This window comes from Curcuma longa, chromosome 9, assembly GCF_044706935.1.
Source record: "Curcuma longa cultivar G26 ecotype Majalengka, Jawa Barat chromosome 9, ITB_CL_G26_1.1, whole genome shotgun sequence".
Classification (NCBI taxonomy): Eukaryota; Viridiplantae; Streptophyta; class Magnoliopsida; order Zingiberales; family Zingiberaceae; genus Curcuma; species Curcuma longa.
The window spans coordinates 10992955-11011533 of NC_133869.1; the positions used below are offsets into that span (position 1 = coordinate 10992955).

Sequence of the window (18579 nt, forward strand, 5' to 3'; positions counted from 1 at the left end):
ATTAGACTTAATCTTATAATCCAATTGGATTCATTTAAGTTTAACTCAATTAATCCAATTTCATATCACATTCTAGTTAAACTAAAATTAACTTATCTCCGAAACATTGTGTTCTTTGTGTGTGACCCAATAGGTTAGTAACGTTGACAATGTATTTAAACCGCTATAGACACATAAACAATGAGCAACATCTAGCAATGCATCGTTGCTACCCAAGTGACAAGAAAGTCGAAATCCGACCTAACCTTTCCATATCTATTATAATATATGACTTTGTTCTTCTATTATCGATATCGAGATTGATCAATAAGGCATAAACTGTGTCATCTTCTTATCAATCTTTGTGTTTCTTAATCTCCGATCAACTCACTTAAGTAAATGAGTTCAATATCTCATATCGATTCATTTGAGCATGATCATGCGTTCTAGTAGTCCTTACTCGATCAGGGGATCCACAGATATCACTCCCGTCATATGGGAGAGATAAATCTCATCTATATCACTCATATCCCTCCGTATAATTCATTGTATACCCAATGATTGACTTTATAGTCCACCCTGTTACAGGTAACGTTTAACGATTCCAAAGTATACAACTCCTTATGTAGGGAACCATAGTGACTTCAGGTCTAAGGATTATTCATACCAATAGTCACTATGAGAAAGTTTATGACACTCATATAACGATCCATGAAACTTTCTCATGACGGATTAATTCAGTATATATTATCCAATATATACTCATGTGTCAATGTGATATCTCATATCCATGACTTGTGAGATCAAGTCATCAATTGACATATACGCTAGTCTTAACGCATTAATATTGTCCTTGTATATTAATGTTTGACTAAGAATAGTTAAGAGTAGTGTTCTCTACGACATCTTACTATAAATTCAACTAATTGATATAATATAGATTAGAACCTATTACCCAAGAACATTATTATACTTATTCATTTTGCACAACACATGAAGTAATATAATAACTAAAATTTTACCTTTATTAATAAAATATGATATAAAAAGTTCCCTGGTCAATCATCTCATGATTAGCTTTAGGGCTAACACTAACACCACCTTTAGTACCAAAAAGATTAATGAGTGATTCCACTATTTTAACACTTTCCCCCTTGGAAGAACTCTTGGACTGCTGCAATAAATCCCAGACAGACAACATCCCATGATAAGATAAAGAACTTCTACCCATAACCATTCGGATCCGACGCCTTACCATTTCCAATGTTGTATAGGGCTGCCTTGATCTCCTCCACCCCCATCGACCTAATCAAACCCTCAAATTGGGTATTAGTTAGTTTCTTCAGAAAATCATCATTGTCTCTAGGGTTGCATGTTACTGTTTGCCCAAGTAGATCATGAAAGAAGTCCACAAACTCCTCTGTCACTTTACTGATGCTTGTTGTTAGATCCCCATTTTGTTTCGTGAGTGTAATAATAACGTTCCTCTTGTTATTTCTCTTCACCACATCATGAAAAAATTTAGTGCACTTGTCCAAGCTCCTTAGGTAAATATTCTTCGTCCTTTGTTGATAAAATTGATTTTCTGCCTCCACAAGAAGAATGACTTGCTTTTGTATACATCCATAGTCTATGGGAGCAACCACACTCTCTAGAATACTTTTTGTACCATTTCTAAGTCTGTGTTTGCCCTTCTTGCCTTTTCCGAAATGTGGCCAAACTTTTCCTTGCTTAACTCTCTTAATCGGCTCTTCAACTGATTCAATTTCAACTTGAGCACAAATGAGCGTTCCCCATAGCCGGGGCTGCCCAAGAGTCCTCCACAATCCTTTTGAAATTCTCATGCAACGACCACATATTGAGAAACTTAAAGATCAATTGGAGGGCCAGTCTTTCGCTAGAGTGTGCATGATGTCACAAGAGTGATCTGAGAGGCATGCAGGAGTCGTGAACTCCGCATAAGTATCAAAATATGTCATCAACCAATGTGAATTCACCAAGGCTCTATCCAATTTACAAGAAACCATATATATCCACAACTCACACATCCACAACTCATTCATAAATCCACGTATACACAAACAACATAACATATAATAAAAATGATACATCTCGAAATCAATCCAATAAGTTTTCAACTTCAACCTCTCTATAGATAGTTATGGGATTAATTATGTGGGACGCCTGAGATCAATGTATGACCTTTTACCTCAATGGATGTGTGGAGGAAGGCAGAGGAAACTTATGCTTTGTTTGGATGGAGTGAGAGAAGATTCATTAACAAATGGGAAAATAAGAGAAGGGAAGAGAAAGGAAGAGGATGTAAAGTATTTATGTTCTCTTTATTTGGAAGGGATGGAAGGTTCATTAACGTAACATGTGTTACTTTATTTGGAAGGAAAAAAAGGGGAATGAAGGTTAAATATATAAAGTTACAAAAATATTCTCACTTCTTAAAAAAGACAACGCATGTAGAGGACGGATGAAAAACTGTAAAATTTTATCAGTACTATATTAGAAGTTAGGGTATGAAAAGTCCTAAAATAAACAACGCATGCTCTTTGGATAAGTTTCTGTCCTTAAAGGAGAAGAAGAATATTAGGGTTACCTGTTTCTATCCTCTTGAATTTTGTCCTCGAAGAGATTGGCAGCAAGGGCCAACATCGACATCGTAAAGTGCAAGCGATTGAACATTAGACGGTGATGACGTGTGTTGTATGAAGAGCGACGACGCAAAGACGAGATATCTAAACAGATAAGTTGATTTGAAAATTAATATTTTAAAATAAAGATAAAATTAAAATAAAATATTTTTGAGTTTTATTTTTCCTTCCTTACACTCCAAATCAGAGTATAAGAAATTATAATGATTCATGAGCATGTAAAAATAAAACTTATCATTCTCTCCCCTTCTCCTCCTTAACTCACTCCATCCTAAATAAAGATAAAATTCTTCTTCCCCTTATTTACTCATCCCTTTCCTTCCCTCACTTTCTCCCAAACAAAACATTAATTAAGTTATAATTTTTTATGGGACCCACCTAACAAAATAATTATTAAGTTATGAATTTTAAAATTTTTAAATAAATATTATGGATCATTTTATGTTCCAATGAATCATATTATATAGGAACAACAGAGGTCACATGATAGCTCAGGACTTATCAATATATTAGGATCGAGTTAGTCAACTCATGGTTGAATTTGGGAATTGACTCTGATCGAGTTTCACTTGAGTCAATCTGAATAATCACATTAGTCAAATCCCACAAATCAGACTCGAGATTGGGCTTTGATTAAATCGCTTCCGTGCTCGGATACGATATGGCGATTATAATAATACCGATTACAAAAGGATGTGCCTTGTCCTTTAGGGAAGAAAAAAGAGATATATTTTTTAAAAATTTTGATTGTTTTTCACTTCCTATATAAGATAATAGTGATAATATCGAGAAGGAATGAAAAATTACTATTTTTATTTTTAGAATTTGATTTGAATGTCAAAGAGTCTCGTCTAGATCCATTTTGACACCCCTTCTAATCCTTTTGGTCCTTTTAGTTTTTTTTATCATATCGTCGTTGTCAAAGATTTTCACCGGAGTCCTTGCATTATCGACTTAGTAATTGCCAATCGGAGAGGAAATAATCTGATATATTTTCCGACAATATCTACATACGAGTAGTAATATGACATGATTAGGTTTGCAGACTTATGAATTTAGCCAACAAAATTTATATTAATTATAATCTCATTGAATTTGGGAAGGAATTTGCCTAAGATTTTATACATAGAGAGATATTTATAGCTTTCTGATATGTATTTATTTTCAAAATAGTAGAAATATAAAAAAAACCAAAAGTAATAAAAAAATTGCTGGCTATGGGGTTCGAACCCATGCGCACTTATGTGCAGAAGATCTTAAGTCTTCCCCCTTAACCACTCGGGCAAACCAGCTATATTGCACTAATTGCCGAGTCAGTGTAAATATAATAAATAACATGATTCTCACCTCATTACCATTATGTGTCCATCGCTCGATGTCACATTGCCTTCATTGCCCGCCAACCCTATTAATAGAAAAGGAGAAATCTTTCTTAATATATTTATGTTCTCGGATCTAAATATAATAACTTTAATTAATAGATGTAGATTAAATTGAGATTATATTTGTAAATTTTTATTTTACCAATTCAAAAATTCATTGTTTTTAAATTACACTATTAAATATAGATTTGAAAGCATAAATATATTAAGGAAAATTTTAAAAATAAATTTTGATTTGAAGTTATTTGAAAATTTGTAAGTCTATCAGTCAGTTTTAAAGACCTACATTATTCGAAAATTTAAAAAGTTTGATATTTTTGAATAAGTAAAAAATTAAGAACCCATTAGTGATGTTGTTAGTTAGTATTATGACCAAGTCTTATAATATAGACGTTTTGAATTGTTAGGTGTTCAACTATGACAAATAAAGAGAGATAATTAAAGGAAAAAATTTAGAATGAAATATTAAAAAAAACACACAAGGCACACTTGTTATTTATTTTATTTTTTAAAACTCATTATTGATTAATTATCAATATATTGAATAAAAATGAGACTTTAATGAATAGCATATCTTTAAATTATTCGAGCGGTCCAAATTCTTTATTAGGTAACTACTACAATGTATAATAATCAAAAGATATTTATTATATACTATAATATGTAACAGGAGAGATGTTAAAAGTGAACTCGACTCATCAATTCGATTCGAGTTGATTCAAAAAATATCATGTTAGGTAAGAATGAATGCTGATGGATCCGAATTACAATTTTAAAGTACAATTTAAACAATTAAACTTTAAAATTAAATATTTAAATTTATTAAATATAAAGTGTTATTACGTATTTAGATTAAAATATTATTATTATATATTTTAAATATTTATTTAATTAGTTTATTAAATTAGATCGGATCGACTGAATTGATTGAATTATTCAAATTCAAATTTATAATTTTCATTAAAATTAATTTTTTTTATAATATTATTGTTCCAATCCGATTCGACCATCTAATTCATCCAAGTTAAAAGGCTCCTATATAACAACTACTTGCTAGTATTACAATATATTATTTTTATTAATTGAGAATGAAAACTTGAATAATATTATACTTTTAAATTATAAAATAAATGAGAACTCATGAACCCATTAGATATAAAATGAATACAAACATATGTCCCTAAACTTGTAGAAGAAGGTAAGAGTTAGAATTTCAACGAAGTCGAGCAATATCTTTATCCGTCATGATCAATTGTAATTTTTTGATTTACCTCCTCACAAATGATCATGAAACCTACCGTATAGAGCTACTGGGGTAACAGATTCTACCTTTAAAAAAAAAAATAAACATATGAATAAAATAAATTTCATGACATCTACTTAAATATAAAATTAATACTATCCAAATTCTAAAATCCAATTTATCCATTTAACGATTACTAAAATTTGGGATGCCAATTTTAGCCCAAATCATTTGGGTGACGTGGCAGATGACCACGCGCAGTCGTAGCCAGCTCTATTATTGCGTTTCCGTACGTCGGATATCAGCTGTATCAAATCAGACAGGAAAGACGATGACAACCAATGATTCTTTTTTTAGATAAATATTAATATACATTTTTTCCTATCATTTTATTTATTTATTTATTAATTGTTTTTGCAGGAAAAGAAGTTTTGTAATTATCTGATCATCGCTGTGGCCACCGTGCCGTGTTGTCTCCCTCTCCCACTGCTCCCTTGGAGAAGCAGTCGAAGTGAAGAAATCGAACCAGATCAGTGAGCAAGGATGATAAAAATGGCGACTTTTTCTTCGTCTTCGTCTTTCGGCTCCTCGTTTCAACGGAGCTTCGCTGTGATTTGTGATTTTGATCGCCTCATTTATGACTGAGTCGAGCTCTGCCATCTGTGGCCACTGCGCCCACTGCTTCGCGCCATCGACTGCCACCCTTTTGCGTTTGGAGCGCAGAGAGAGAGAAAGAAGTTGGAGGGAGAGAGCGAGGGAAGGCGAAGACACGAAGATAAGGCATTTCGGGTACTGCTGGAGTCTGAAGCTTTCACCGATCTCTTGCGGCGTTTAGCTGGGCTGGTTCTTGCCATTGGCCACAAAAAAGCAAATTTGGATGCTTTCCCCCCTCAGGCTGTTAAAGAGGATTCACAAAGTTTGAGAAAGGTAAAGTTTTTCCTTGTTTTTAGTAATCCGGACGAGGGCGACATGGCATTGAAGAAGGGTTCCAGTTTACGGCTCGCCTTTGTTGCTGCTTGCTAGGTCGATTAGAACCAGTAGATTTGGTCTCCGTGGTGTTCTGTAAAAGCTTCCTTTTTTTTTCCTCTCTTTTTCTGGTTCAGCTATGGATGGGAGAGACGCCATGGCGATGCCCGGCGTGGTGCCGTACTACATTGCTCATAGAGGAATTCCTGGCTCGATCGCCGCTTCGCAGCCTGGGTTGCACCTGGCGGCGCAAAGTCTGAGCATCCAATCCGCCGGCGTTGGTTCGGGGGCGTTTCAGGTGGACTCGCCGCCCGCGGCCTCAGCCCACGGTGGCAGTGGGCTCGGCGAAGGTGTCAACCTGGTGGAACCAGTGAAGAGGAAGAGAGGACGGCCGAGGAAGTATGGACCGGATGGGGCCGTAGCATTGGCGCTCTCGCCTAGTTCGTTGTCTGCCCCCTCTGGCACCGCCGGGACCGAGTCTGGGTCGGCTCCTGGGGCTGGTACTCCGGCGCAGAAGCGAGGGAGAGGGCGGCCGGCAGGCACCGGGAGGAAGCAGCAGCTAGCCTCACTTGGTGGGCTAAAAATCCAAACTTGCCATTCCTAAATGATAGAAAACTTACTTCAGTTTGTCTTGATGTTTATGAGATTCATGATCAAAGAAACTCGAGGTGTGCCTCCATCGGTGTGGTGCGGTGGTAAAACACTTAGACAAACAATAAGATGACCAGAGTTCGAATTCTAAATAGGATGAATATCTTGGAGGTCGACTTCTAAGTGTGCATAAGTTATTCTCTGGATTTACTCATTAGGCGAATTAGGGGGCAGATTGTTGTTTGCCTCCACGATTAGTCGGTTGAAACTCTTACACCTTTAGATTACCCAAAAAACAAAAGAAAAAAAGAAAGTTGAAGCATAGACAACTTTTCGCAAAGTGGAAGAGTAGCTACTTAATTTATTTAAAGGGCTTGAAAGGCTCATTATTTTAGTAGTTGTTTCACTAAACTACGGCTGGGAATCGAAATTACTATTTGATTATGTTTAGAACACAAGCTTGTTCTTCACTAATAGTATACATGTTCGATTTGTTCTCTCGCTGTGTTATTCACTTGTGCTTTAGTTTCATTCATTTGGTAAATTTATTTTGTTGGAATTTCCTGCAATGTCATCCATCTGAGGAGTTATATACTTGGCTTGCAACAGGTGAATGGGTTGCTGGTTCAGCTGGAATGAGGTTTACTCCACATGTCATAACGATCGCAGTTGGAGAGGTATAGAGTTTGGAATTCAGTTTCTTTCGAGGAGTCACCTATAGTATATGTTGTTATTTGCACATCTATGATGTTATAAATGACATACTAGTTTTTCCCCCCTTAACAATGCCACTTGTTGTTTCTAATTTGAAATGCTACGAAAGGTAACCGTGAATGTTCTCTTTTTCACTTGAACAATGCATTATATGCCGCATGCCATTACTATCACCGTTGGAAAGGTCTAGGATTTGGAATAGGCCGCGCTCTATCATCCATAAACGATCTACTGCCTTATAACATTCACAGTTGAAGAGGTATATAATTTGGAATTTAGGTTTTTCTGTGAAGTTATATGTTGTTTTTGCACTTCTTTGATGCCATAAACGACATACTGCCTTGTAACAATTGCAGTCGGTGAGGTATGGAATTCAGAATTTGGTTTCTTTCGAGGAATCACCTATCGTATATGTTACAATTTGTGCATCTTCGACGCTATAGACAGCATACTACCTTATTTTCGACATATTACTTTGACCATATAGGAGGACTGTGAATGTTCTCTTTTTCACTGACTCAATTCAGCTTTTCACGAGCAAACCACATCCTTTTGAAAACTAGCATTGAAGATCAATTCTGAAATATGAAACTTATCCGGAGACATTTGAATGCATGAAAATCAAGCACTTTCGGTACAAATGTATCGCTTCTAGTATAGGTGTCTCACTACTTATGTTAAGGAAAAACTCGTATGTTACGGCATTATAAAGATGGCTTGGTTTGGGTGAAACTCTTCTCCGTGCCAACTTACTGGATGTTACACTATGCAGGACATTGCAACGAAGATCATGTCATTTTCACAGCAGGGACCGAGGGCTGTCTGCGTCCTCTCAGCAAATGGTGCTGTCTCCACTGTGACCCTTCGGCAGTTTGCAACTTCTGGTGGCACAGTCACTTACGAGGTTCGAAAAAATATTCTCTTATGGGTCTTTTAGCTACTTTCCCTACTGTGATTCAAACTAAAATATGTATTTGACATGTCTTTTTCAAATATGTACTTTGTTTTTGGTTCAAAGTAGAAATAATGAAATTATATGGTATTCCAAACCGCACGGCTGATGAAGACGGGATGATACCGACAACCTTATCAAACGTAACCAAAGTCCTTACTTAGTAGTGTCTGAAAACTACATATAGCTATAGTACACTCATGGTTTGTTAAGGACCAAAGATCGTTTTGACATGAAAGACTATATACTTCATGTGTCGGTGTAACTTTTCCTTTCAAAAACTTCTTGCTCCGGAGCTATCAGCTGAGGTAGATCCAGTATCTCGTCTTTAAAATAGGCTTTTGAAGTAGGTTATCGTACCATAAACAAGGTAAGTTCATTATAAACTGCATAAGCATGTCCTGTGTGTTACCTTTCCTCCGAATTCACTACTTTCGATTTGTTAATGCGAGAACTAAGATCGAACCAAAAAAACTTGGCATTTCAATCTCATCTTTGCTAAATTCTATCCCAAGTTGATGATCTTTATCGATTGTCAAACCAATTGATGATTATTATGTTCACCTCAAAACAGGATGTTTTATAGCTTATATTGCCTGTATATTACTTGGACACTTTGTTACCGAAGCAAAATTTACGCGATGGTTTGAACATGATCAGGGCCGATTTGAGATACTCTGTTTGTCTGGTTCATACATGATGACCAACAATGGTGGATCACGGAGCAGAACTGGAGGATTGAGCATCTCTCTATCAAATACCGATGGTCGAGTCATCGGTGGGGGTGTCGCCGGAGTACTTATAGCTGCCACCCCCGTTCAGGTCTTTTCTTCGATAAAAACTTGACTCATACACTTTTCTTTCGGCACATGATGTATAACTTTTCCCTTCTGCAGGTAATCATAGGAAGCTTCATTTACAGAGAACCTAAGGAGAAAAACAAAGCAAAGGCTAGCGGTGAAACAAATCATGATGTCGAGCAAACTACATCGTATGCTAGTCTTCCTAACCGAAACCTCACAGCTTCTCCGATCATCGGGGGGTGGCCTGGGTCAAGGCAATTGGATTTGATGAATGTGAATGCTCACATTGATATCAACTTGACTCGAGGGTAGATTATCGTGATCATCGGTGACGAAGTGTTCATATTTATCGTCAAACAATGACTTAGAAGTTCATTTCAACATGTAAAGAGATATGTAGGGCTTGCTAACATCATGTCTTCAGTTCGAGCGAGCGATCGCAAATCGAATGATTGTTTTGCCTTTGGAGTTGTATTGAAGAACTGGCTATATAGGGTTCCTTGTATCGAGTTGCATTGTTAGTTTAGATGTTCCTTATTTATGTTGAAGGAAGGTTTTGCACCTAGAAGACTAACATCATCACTACTGTCATTAGGGTAAATCAGGAAGGAAGCGTAGATGAGTTTTGACGGACGGTTCAGCGTCATAAGTTTTTCAAACTCTTTCGATATAATGTGTTCTAGTGAAATTTGAATTCTCATTGTCTAAGAAGGTCATCACATTATAGCTTGGAGGCCCATTAACGTGTATTCTTGTTTTATTAGAAATTTGAAATTGTTAACGATATTATGTTAAGAGTAAAATGATAATCTGATAGTTTCCAAAATTTTAAGGGCATGTTTGGTAAGGGGTAATCAGGCTTGTAATGTAATCAGGATTACATTACAAGATGATTTACTTTGTTTGGTAATGTAATTAGGCTTGTAATGTAATGTAATTGGATTACAAAAGAGGAGCCAAGATATGTAATCTGGATTACAAAGGAAATAGTATGTAATCCGATTACATTACAGATTCTATTTTTATCGTACCAAATATACCCTTCCACTTTATTAATAAAATTAATAATTTTAAAAAATCAATAATTTATTAATTATAATTAATAATTAATAATTAATAAACTTAATTAAAATAATTAATAAAAGTATTAATAAAATAATAATTATTAATTATTAAAATAAGTATTAATAATTATAATTAATAAAATAATTAAAATAATAAAATTATTAATAATTATTATTAATAATTTAAATAAAAATTATTTACTATTATTATTAATTAATAAAATATTTATTAATTATTTTAATAATTTTTATTTTATAATTTTAATTAATAATTAATTATTAATAAAATTAATTAAAATAATTAATAAAAGTATTAATAAAATAATTATTATTAATTATTCAAATAAGTATTAATAATTATAATTAATAAAATAATAAAATTATTAATAATAATAAAATAATAATTATTAATTATTAAAATAAGTATTAATAATTATAATTAATAAAATAATTAAAATAATAATAATTATTAATAATAATTATTAATAATTTAAATAAAAATTATTTATTATTATTATTAATTAATAAAATATTTATTAATTATTTTAATAATTTTTATTTTATAATTTTAATTAATTATTATTTAAACTAATTAATTATTTTAAAAATAAAAATAATTAATTAATTATTAATAATTAATTTTAAAAATTAATAGTTAATAATAAATTATTAATTATTAAAAATTATTAATTAATTTTAATTAGTAATTATTAATTATTAATAATTAATAATTTATTTTAATTAGTAATTATTAATAATTAATAATTTATTTTAATTAGTAATTATTAATAATTAATAATTATTAATTATTAATAAAATAATTTATTTTAAAGATAATAAAAATAATCTTTATTATTACATTTATTTTTATTTTATTTTAAAAATTAGGAGGGTATTATTGGTATTTTATAATAATAAAAATTAGATTCCTTACTGAAAATAATGTACATCAAACACTGTAATGTAATCATTCTTGTAATCAAAGATTACATGCATTCCTTCAACCAAACATAGTAATGTAATCAAGATTACATTACATTACATTACAAACTTGATTACATTACAAGCGTGATTACATTACGTCGTACCAAACGTAGCCTAATAGATGTTTTGATATTGTTATAATTGATATTGAATTAATTAATTTTTTAAAGAATATTTTTATAAGAAAATTATTTGTGTAAAAAATGGACAAAATTAATTTAGCAATTTAATGAAGCATTAGTATTACCTATTTAATTTTTATAATACTTAAATCACGTATTATACTTCTGAAATATTTTTTTATAGGTTTATCATTCAATTTTACTTAAAACTGATTGATTGATTGATGGACCTTAATTTTTATGAGGATCAGTATAAATAATTTAGAGCTATTTGACATTTGAATCCAGCTATTTGACATTACACCTCTTGGATTGAGAAGGATTAGAACTTATTGAAGTTCCATTCACATCATTATGCTCTATAAAAGGAATGAGAGAAGTTTTGATAGAAAAATATTAAAAGTGAAAATTACTTTTAAGTGAGAGTACTATTCGAAATCATTGAATTTAAATTTGATAGTCTAAATTTAGAGGAGTAAAATTTTAAATTTATAAAGATTCGATAAAATTTATCACAAATGTATTATAAGGCTTAGGAAGATATTCACTAACCAACCCTACTAATGACTTTTTAAGATTCTCTTCGAAAAATATTAAATTTTAAAATTTTTTAATAACGTAGGTCTATCAGTTAATTTCAAGCCTAAAAAATTCTGAATAATTTAAAATCAAAATCAACGTACTTCTGAAAACTTTCTTAATATATCTATGCTCTCACATTTGAATTTGATAACCTAAATTTAGAACTATAAAATTTTGAATTGAAAGAGTAAATATTTGAAGATGCACTCTCAATTTAATTTATTAATTTCAATTTATGCTATTAATTTAGATTCGAGAGAAAATTTTTAAAAATATATTGATTTTGATTTGGAATGGTTTAGAGTTTTTTAATTTATTAATTAATTTCAAATAAAATTAATTAATTGACTTATAGAGAAAGAGGATAGATATTTTAAAAATATGATATGTGATTTCAATAATATTGGAACTTTTTTACATAGTTCAATAAAATGTCCAAATTAATTGAGAAAAAAATTAAAAGATATATTTTATTTTATTTTTAAAGAATGATTTATTTTAGAAAAATATTAATAGGGCACTCTATTTTATATTTTTTATTTCGTTGTTATATCAAGCAGTTATTATAACATTAATGTTCTATAATAATTTCAATTAAGTGAAAATAAATTTAATTTATATTATACTAAATTTAATAAAATATTTTTTAAATAAAAAAATAAGTTAACTTTTAATAAAAAATATTTTTTACACATTTTTTTATGGTCGTCTAACATTTTTCGTATATTAACAGCTATTTATTGTTTATTCTTATAAATTATATATATATTTATCGACGTCGGCAATATCAAGTGGCTCCCACTGGCCATGTGTGCTTGTGACCTACAACTCATTCCCATTCTCCGCGGAGGCCGACGAGAGAAGGGAGAGAAACGAACCCTCGTCGACCTTTCACTCCAGAGCCCGCCCTCGATCCTTCCTCGACGCCGGCGCGATTCCACCTCCTCCGCACGCGATCGCCGCCGCCGAGCTTCGATCTCTGCCTCCTCACTCGGTGATTTCTCCTCCGATCGGTGTTTCCTTCTCGCAGACAAGCGAAATCATGAGCTTCCTGCATATTTCACAGCCGTCGCTTGCTTTCTGTGGTTTCGTTTCGTCTGCGCCGGGGTTTTAAAGTAGAAAAATGCTTTCTTGCTCCGATGGTAGATTTCCTGCCGTGTTTTGGCTCGAAACCCTAGTTTGAGAAAATGGAAAGAGTTTCTCGATCTTCTGTGTCCGTGGATTTGGACGCCCCCGAGTCTGCCTTTTTGTTGCTTTTAAAGTGGATTATGATTTATGGCTCTAGGTCGAGTTTTTCCTTCCCCCCTATTTGAGTTGCGTCAGTGTAGATTTGAGGATTTGGTTTCCTTCTGTAACGTAGCCGACGTCCATGATAATTGACGTGCGGTGGAAGGTGTGATTTCCCATCTCCGCATTTCTACAGATTTTCGTCGTGATTATCTGTTGGAATCAGAGTTATTTCTGTAGCAGAAGTATTGATTTTTTCTTGCATCATAGTGATCTTGTGAGACATTTTCAATGATTTTGTTGATTTCTATGTCTTCATGTCTCACTCTGATGCCTTTTCTTCATAGTCTCCTTGGCTTTATCAGCTTGTAATTTTGGCTGTGAGAATTGTTATTGTTTTTCCCAAAGGAAAGACTACAATGTTGTTTGTTTGTGCTTTGTTTAGTTTGTGTATTTGCATTCGATGTGAACTAGATTTTCTAATTATCAGCTATGTGTCTAGACAATTAGCTTGAAACTTAGGATTGAAAATGATCTAGGTGAAAGCACAAAATTTAGATGATAATTCCGTCTTGTTTGGTTGAATTGTGCTCTTTTCTAATCCTCCTTCCTCTGTGATAATTCTAATCCTTTATCTTTTAAAAGGTAATCATGGAGGATGCTAATGCAAGCTCAAGGCCAGAGGAAACGATGCAACCGAGTGAAGTTTCAGCTTCAGAGGTGCTGTTATTTTTTCTTTTTGCAACAATTTATTGAACTAATGCATTAAACCATCCAAAAAGTTACAACAGTTCTCATCACCAACCACAAACACTCCACACTCTTTCTAAGTACTGAGTTAGTGATTAGTACATCTTACTTACGGGCTGAACAAGATCATTAGTTCCCTTAACAAAATCAATTGAAGGCTTAGAATCAGTAACGATTCTTACATCAATGTTTAAATTTTTGAATGCAGTGTTAATATGGCTTTCCCATTGTAAACTTTGTATGCCCATTCTTATCCTCATGCTTGCAGTTTAACAACCTTTCACGACGGTTGGAGGCCCTTGAACACTCAGTGCGCTATCTAGAGGATAATATGAGGACCCGGCTTTCTGCGATGGAGGAGAGGGTGGTGGTGGGTTTCATCTCTTTTATGTGCCGAGACTGAACCATTCCTGGTGGCTCAATATATTTATTTGTTTGATAGGAACTAATGAGAAGGATGGATGGATATAATGCCTTGCATAGAAGCTGGTCACAACATATATCATGGGATGTGCCAACTGAGTCTCCTAATCAACCTGCAACCCTAACTTCACCACCCGCAGCGCCAAGGCAGAGGAAAAAGAAAGGAACCTTGATTGCGAGGAGAGTGATTCGTCGGTACCAGAGGCTTGTGAAGTCCAGTTGGGACAGTAAGACTTGCGTAAAGCGTCTCATCAAGAAGATACATAAAAGACGACGACAACGGAGTTGAAGAATGCTCGATACCAGTCATCATTATCATCAGATCATATTTTATTCGTACCAACTATTTGCGGCCAGCTACATGAATATCGCCACTCTACGACCTCTATGTAAGGCTATTTCACTTAGGATGCCCAAAATATGCATATAAGCGATACTAGTTTCGATTTCCTTCTAAAGCATCCAGTTTGATTCCACCTCTAATTTTGATGCACTCTTTCTTAAACATACATAGTTCTCTGAGTGATCAAATGTTTATTTTGTTTTGTCAGTGAGAAAGTTGTTAACATCACTATAGGTTTTCTTATTGATCTAAGTTGTTAAAATCCTCTATGACCACTCTGATCTTTAGTTCATTTCGAGCCTCTTGGTTTGTGCAACTCTTTCAACTGCCTGACTCACTTGACCCCTTGAATTTGCTTGTCTAGGTTGATTTGTGTGGCTCTTTCGACTCATTTGGCTCGGTTGCACCGTGCAACTCTTTCGAACCCATTTGACTTATCGGTCTATCGTTGCCCGATTGATTCGGTCAGTTTGCTTGATCAGTCTTAAGGTAATTATGTTCATCATACTGTCTAAGTAGCTTATCCTGCAAAACAACAAAATGAATGCATTAAAGAATGAATGATTAAGGAATAGTTACTCTTGTAGATCAAACAAACTACTTCATTTAGAAAAAAGATGACAAGATAACTGAATTCATTCCCTTATGAAGGTTACCACTAAGGTATTATTTTGTCTTCATAAATTTAAATTTCGATTTATGTTTTTGCACATTTCATTATATGTATGTTTTTTCTTTGAAATACAGTGTATTAAATGTGAGATTTTTTTAAAGATAAAAATGTTAAATAGGTAGATTACTATTATTCTAGTATATAATTATTTATACTTATATTTTTTTAATTAAAAACAATTTCTTTTATTTCCTTTTCCTTTCTAAGCTATAAATATAAAGTGCAAAATTGCTTGATATATATTTAAGATGCAAATCTTTCTTTTTTGGCCTTTCCCCACTTTTCCATGAATGCAAATGGTATCATTACACAATTATTTAGTACTAATATAAGCTTATATTATCAAAAATAAGTAAACTACCTAAAAATAGTTAATTAGCAATTATAAATATAAGATTTTTTTTATAAAAAACCTTTTTAGTTTATACAATTATAAATGTAAATTTTTGCCCTTCCATATTCCAAAATTAATTCAAATGTATTGAATTGGCAAATCATTATTGCAAATTAAAGCTTTTTTTGTTGCCAAATTCCATAAAAATTCCATAATTATTAAATCATCTCTTGTATAAATTCTTTTGTAAAGAATATCGAATAGCTGCATTAATGACGATTCTTTTCTTCTTCCTCTGTGTATCATTTCTCCTCGCCGGCGGCGGCGCCGCCGCCTCCGACGAAGAGCTCAAAGCCTACATCGTTTACGTTGATGCCCCACCGCTGGTTTCCGAGCATGATTCCGGCCACTACTCTTCCCTTTTGAAGAGCGTCGCCGGGACTTTGGAGATCGAAGAAGATGATGCGGCGTCGAGGGTCATACACTCCTACCGGAATGTTATGACTGGCTTCTCGGCGATGTTGACGGAGCGGGAGGTGGCGGCCATGTCGAAGGTGGATTGGTTCGTGCGCGCCATTCGGAGCTCTGTTTACCGTCCGTTGATCACCCACACGCCGCGGTTCCTGGGGCTGCGCCACCGCACCCACAGCGTGTGGAATATCACCGACATGGGCAAAGGCGTCATCATCGGCCTCCTAGACACCGGCGTCACCCCCGGCCATCCATCGTTTGATGACCGCGGCATTCCGCCGCCGCCTGCCAAGTGGAAGGGCCGGTGCGACTTCGGCAACGCGTCGTTGACGAAGCAGTTCTGCAACAACAAGCTCATCGGCGCTCGGTCCTTCGTCAATTACGACCGGTCCCGGCGCCGGTCGACGGACTCGCCGATCGATAACGACGGCCACGGCACTCACACAGCGAGCACCGCCGGCGGCGCGTTCGTGAAGCGAGCCCACGCGTACGGGCTCGCCAGGGGCCTCGCCGCCGGGGTGGCGCCGCGCGCTCACGTCGCCATGTACAAGGTGTGCACGGATGACGGGTGTCAGGCGTACGACATACTCGCCGGCATGGACGCCGCGGTGGAGGACGGCGTCGACGTGCTCTCCCTCTCTCTCGGCGGCGACCCTACTCCCTTCTACGAGGAACCGATCTCCATCGGAGGGTTCCACGCCATGAGCAGAGGAATCTTCGTCAGCTGCGCTGCTGGCAACTCAGGACCATCCCCTTCCACCGTATCCAACGACGCGCCCTGGTTGCTCACGGTGGCGGCGAGCACCATGGACCGCTCGTTTTCGGCCACCGTCAAGCTCGGCGACGGCCGCCAGTTCCGCGGCCAGAGCTTGTACCAGCCGCGGAGCTTCTCGCCGAAGAAGAAGCACCCTCTCGTGTTTCTCGGCGGCAACGCCAGCTTTTGCCTCGACGGTTCCCTGGACCGCGTCGACGTGAAGGGGAAGATCGTGTTCTGCGACCGCGGCGGTAGCCCCACCATCCCAAGGGGGCAAGTCGTCAAGCAAGCGGGCGGCGCCGGCATGGTGCTGGCCAACGATCTGGAAAGCGGCTACAGCACTTACGCCAGCCTCCACGCCGTCCCGGCGTCTCACATTCCGTACGCCGACGGACTTAAGATCAAGGCCTACATCAACTCCACTGCCCGCCCGACGGCCGCCATCGTGTTCGACGGCGCCGTCACGCACGTGCCCCGCTCGCCGGCGATCACCGCCTTCTCCTCGCGCGGGCCCAGCCAAATCACGCCGGGAATCCTCAAGCCCGACATCACCGGCCCCGGAGTCAACGTCCTCGCCGCCTGGAACACGGAAAAATTCAACGTCATCTCTGGCACCTCCATGTCCTGCCCGCACCTCTCCGGCGTCGCCGCCCTGATCAAGAAAGCCCACCCCGATTGGTCGCCCGCCGCCATCAAATCCGCCATAATGACCACCGCCTACGTGAAGGACAACACCAACAAACCCATCTCCGACGAGACCAACCGCCCGGCCGATCTCTTCGCCCTCGGCGCCGGCCACGTCAAACCGCTGAAGGTCCTCGACCCGGGGCTCGTCTACGACACCTCGCCGGAGGACTACTATCCCTACCTCTGCGGCCTCGGCTACGCCGACTCCGACATTCAAGCCATCGTCAACCGAAAAATCAACTGCTCGTCGATCAAAAGCATCCGAGAAGGAGACCTGAACTATCCCTCCATCACCGTCCGATTGCCAGCGAACCAGAAAAGGACTGTGAGTTTCACGAGGACGGTGACCAACGTCGGCGAGTCCCCGGCGACGTACTACGCGAAGGTGGAGGTGCCCAATCTCGTATCGGCGCATGTGGCGCCGAGAAGCTTGACGTTCGAGCGGTTGAATGAGAAGAAGAGCTTCAAGATCAGCTTCCGGCGACGCGGCCGCCAGGGCGCACGGACGCCGCCGGTGATCGAGGGGCAACTCAGGTGGGTTTCTCCGGCGAGGCGTGTGGTGAGGAGCCCAATCTCCATCTTCCTGCAGTGATCCATCGATTATCTATGTGTGTTTCCTTTTTTAGAAAATTTATATTTTGTTGACCAATAAAGAATTTCCATTTCCAATTGTGTCAATCATTAAAGAAAATTCAAAAATTAATTTAATTTAAAATTCCAATTAGAAGCTGCCAACGCGGCCAGCCAACCGCCGGTCCCACCGTTGTTCCGCTGGACGTTTATCTCTCAGCGTTGATCCGTAGCAAGACACGAAGCCAAATAGAAGCGTTCTTGGAGCGGATCCGCGGAGCAGCAGGAGTCATTAGCTTCGA

At 36.7% G+C, this 18579-nt stretch overlaps 3 protein-coding genes and 1 non-coding gene across 4 annotated transcripts; 3 read left to right on the forward strand and 1 right to left on the reverse strand.

Annotated features, from left to right (window-relative positions):
- Window positions 1-3851: 3851 nt before the first annotated feature.
- On the reverse strand, window positions 3852-3934 carry TRNAL-UAA (transfer RNA leucine (anticodon UAA)). The gene has a single exon. It is a non-coding gene; the product is annotated as a tRNA-Leu (tRNA).
- A 1796-nt stretch (window positions 3935-5730) lies between these two features.
- Window positions 5731-9841, forward strand: LOC141834666 (AT-hook motif nuclear-localized protein 11-like). Its single transcript, XM_074721996.1, has 6 exons — window positions 5731-6194; window positions 6371-6805; window positions 7434-7501; window positions 8311-8442; window positions 9151-9312; window positions 9387-9841. Exons 2-6 carry the CDS (start codon window positions 6373-6375, stop codon window positions 9603-9605), a joined length of 1014 nt encoding a protein of 337 aa, XP_074578097.1. The 5' UTR covers window positions 5731-6194; window positions 6371-6372; the 3' UTR covers window positions 9606-9841.
- Window positions 9842-12864: 3023 nt separating this feature from the next.
- Window positions 12865-14995, forward strand: LOC141834956 (uncharacterized). Its single transcript, XM_074722358.1, has 4 exons — window positions 12865-13039; window positions 13918-13992; window positions 14291-14392; window positions 14465-14995. Exons 2-4 carry the CDS (start codon window positions 13924-13926, stop codon window positions 14732-14734), a joined length of 441 nt encoding a protein of 146 aa, XP_074578459.1. The 5' UTR covers window positions 12865-13039; window positions 13918-13923; the 3' UTR covers window positions 14735-14995.
- Window positions 14996-16328: 1333 nt separating this feature from the next.
- Window positions 16329-18348, forward strand: LOC141835283 (subtilisin-like protease 4). Its single transcript, XM_074722721.1, has one exon. It carries the CDS (start codon window positions 16341-16343, stop codon window positions 18297-18299), a length of 1959 nt encoding a protein of 652 aa, XP_074578822.1. The 5' UTR covers window positions 16329-16340; the 3' UTR covers window positions 18300-18348.
- The last annotated feature ends 231 nt before the right edge of the window (window positions 18349-18579 follow it).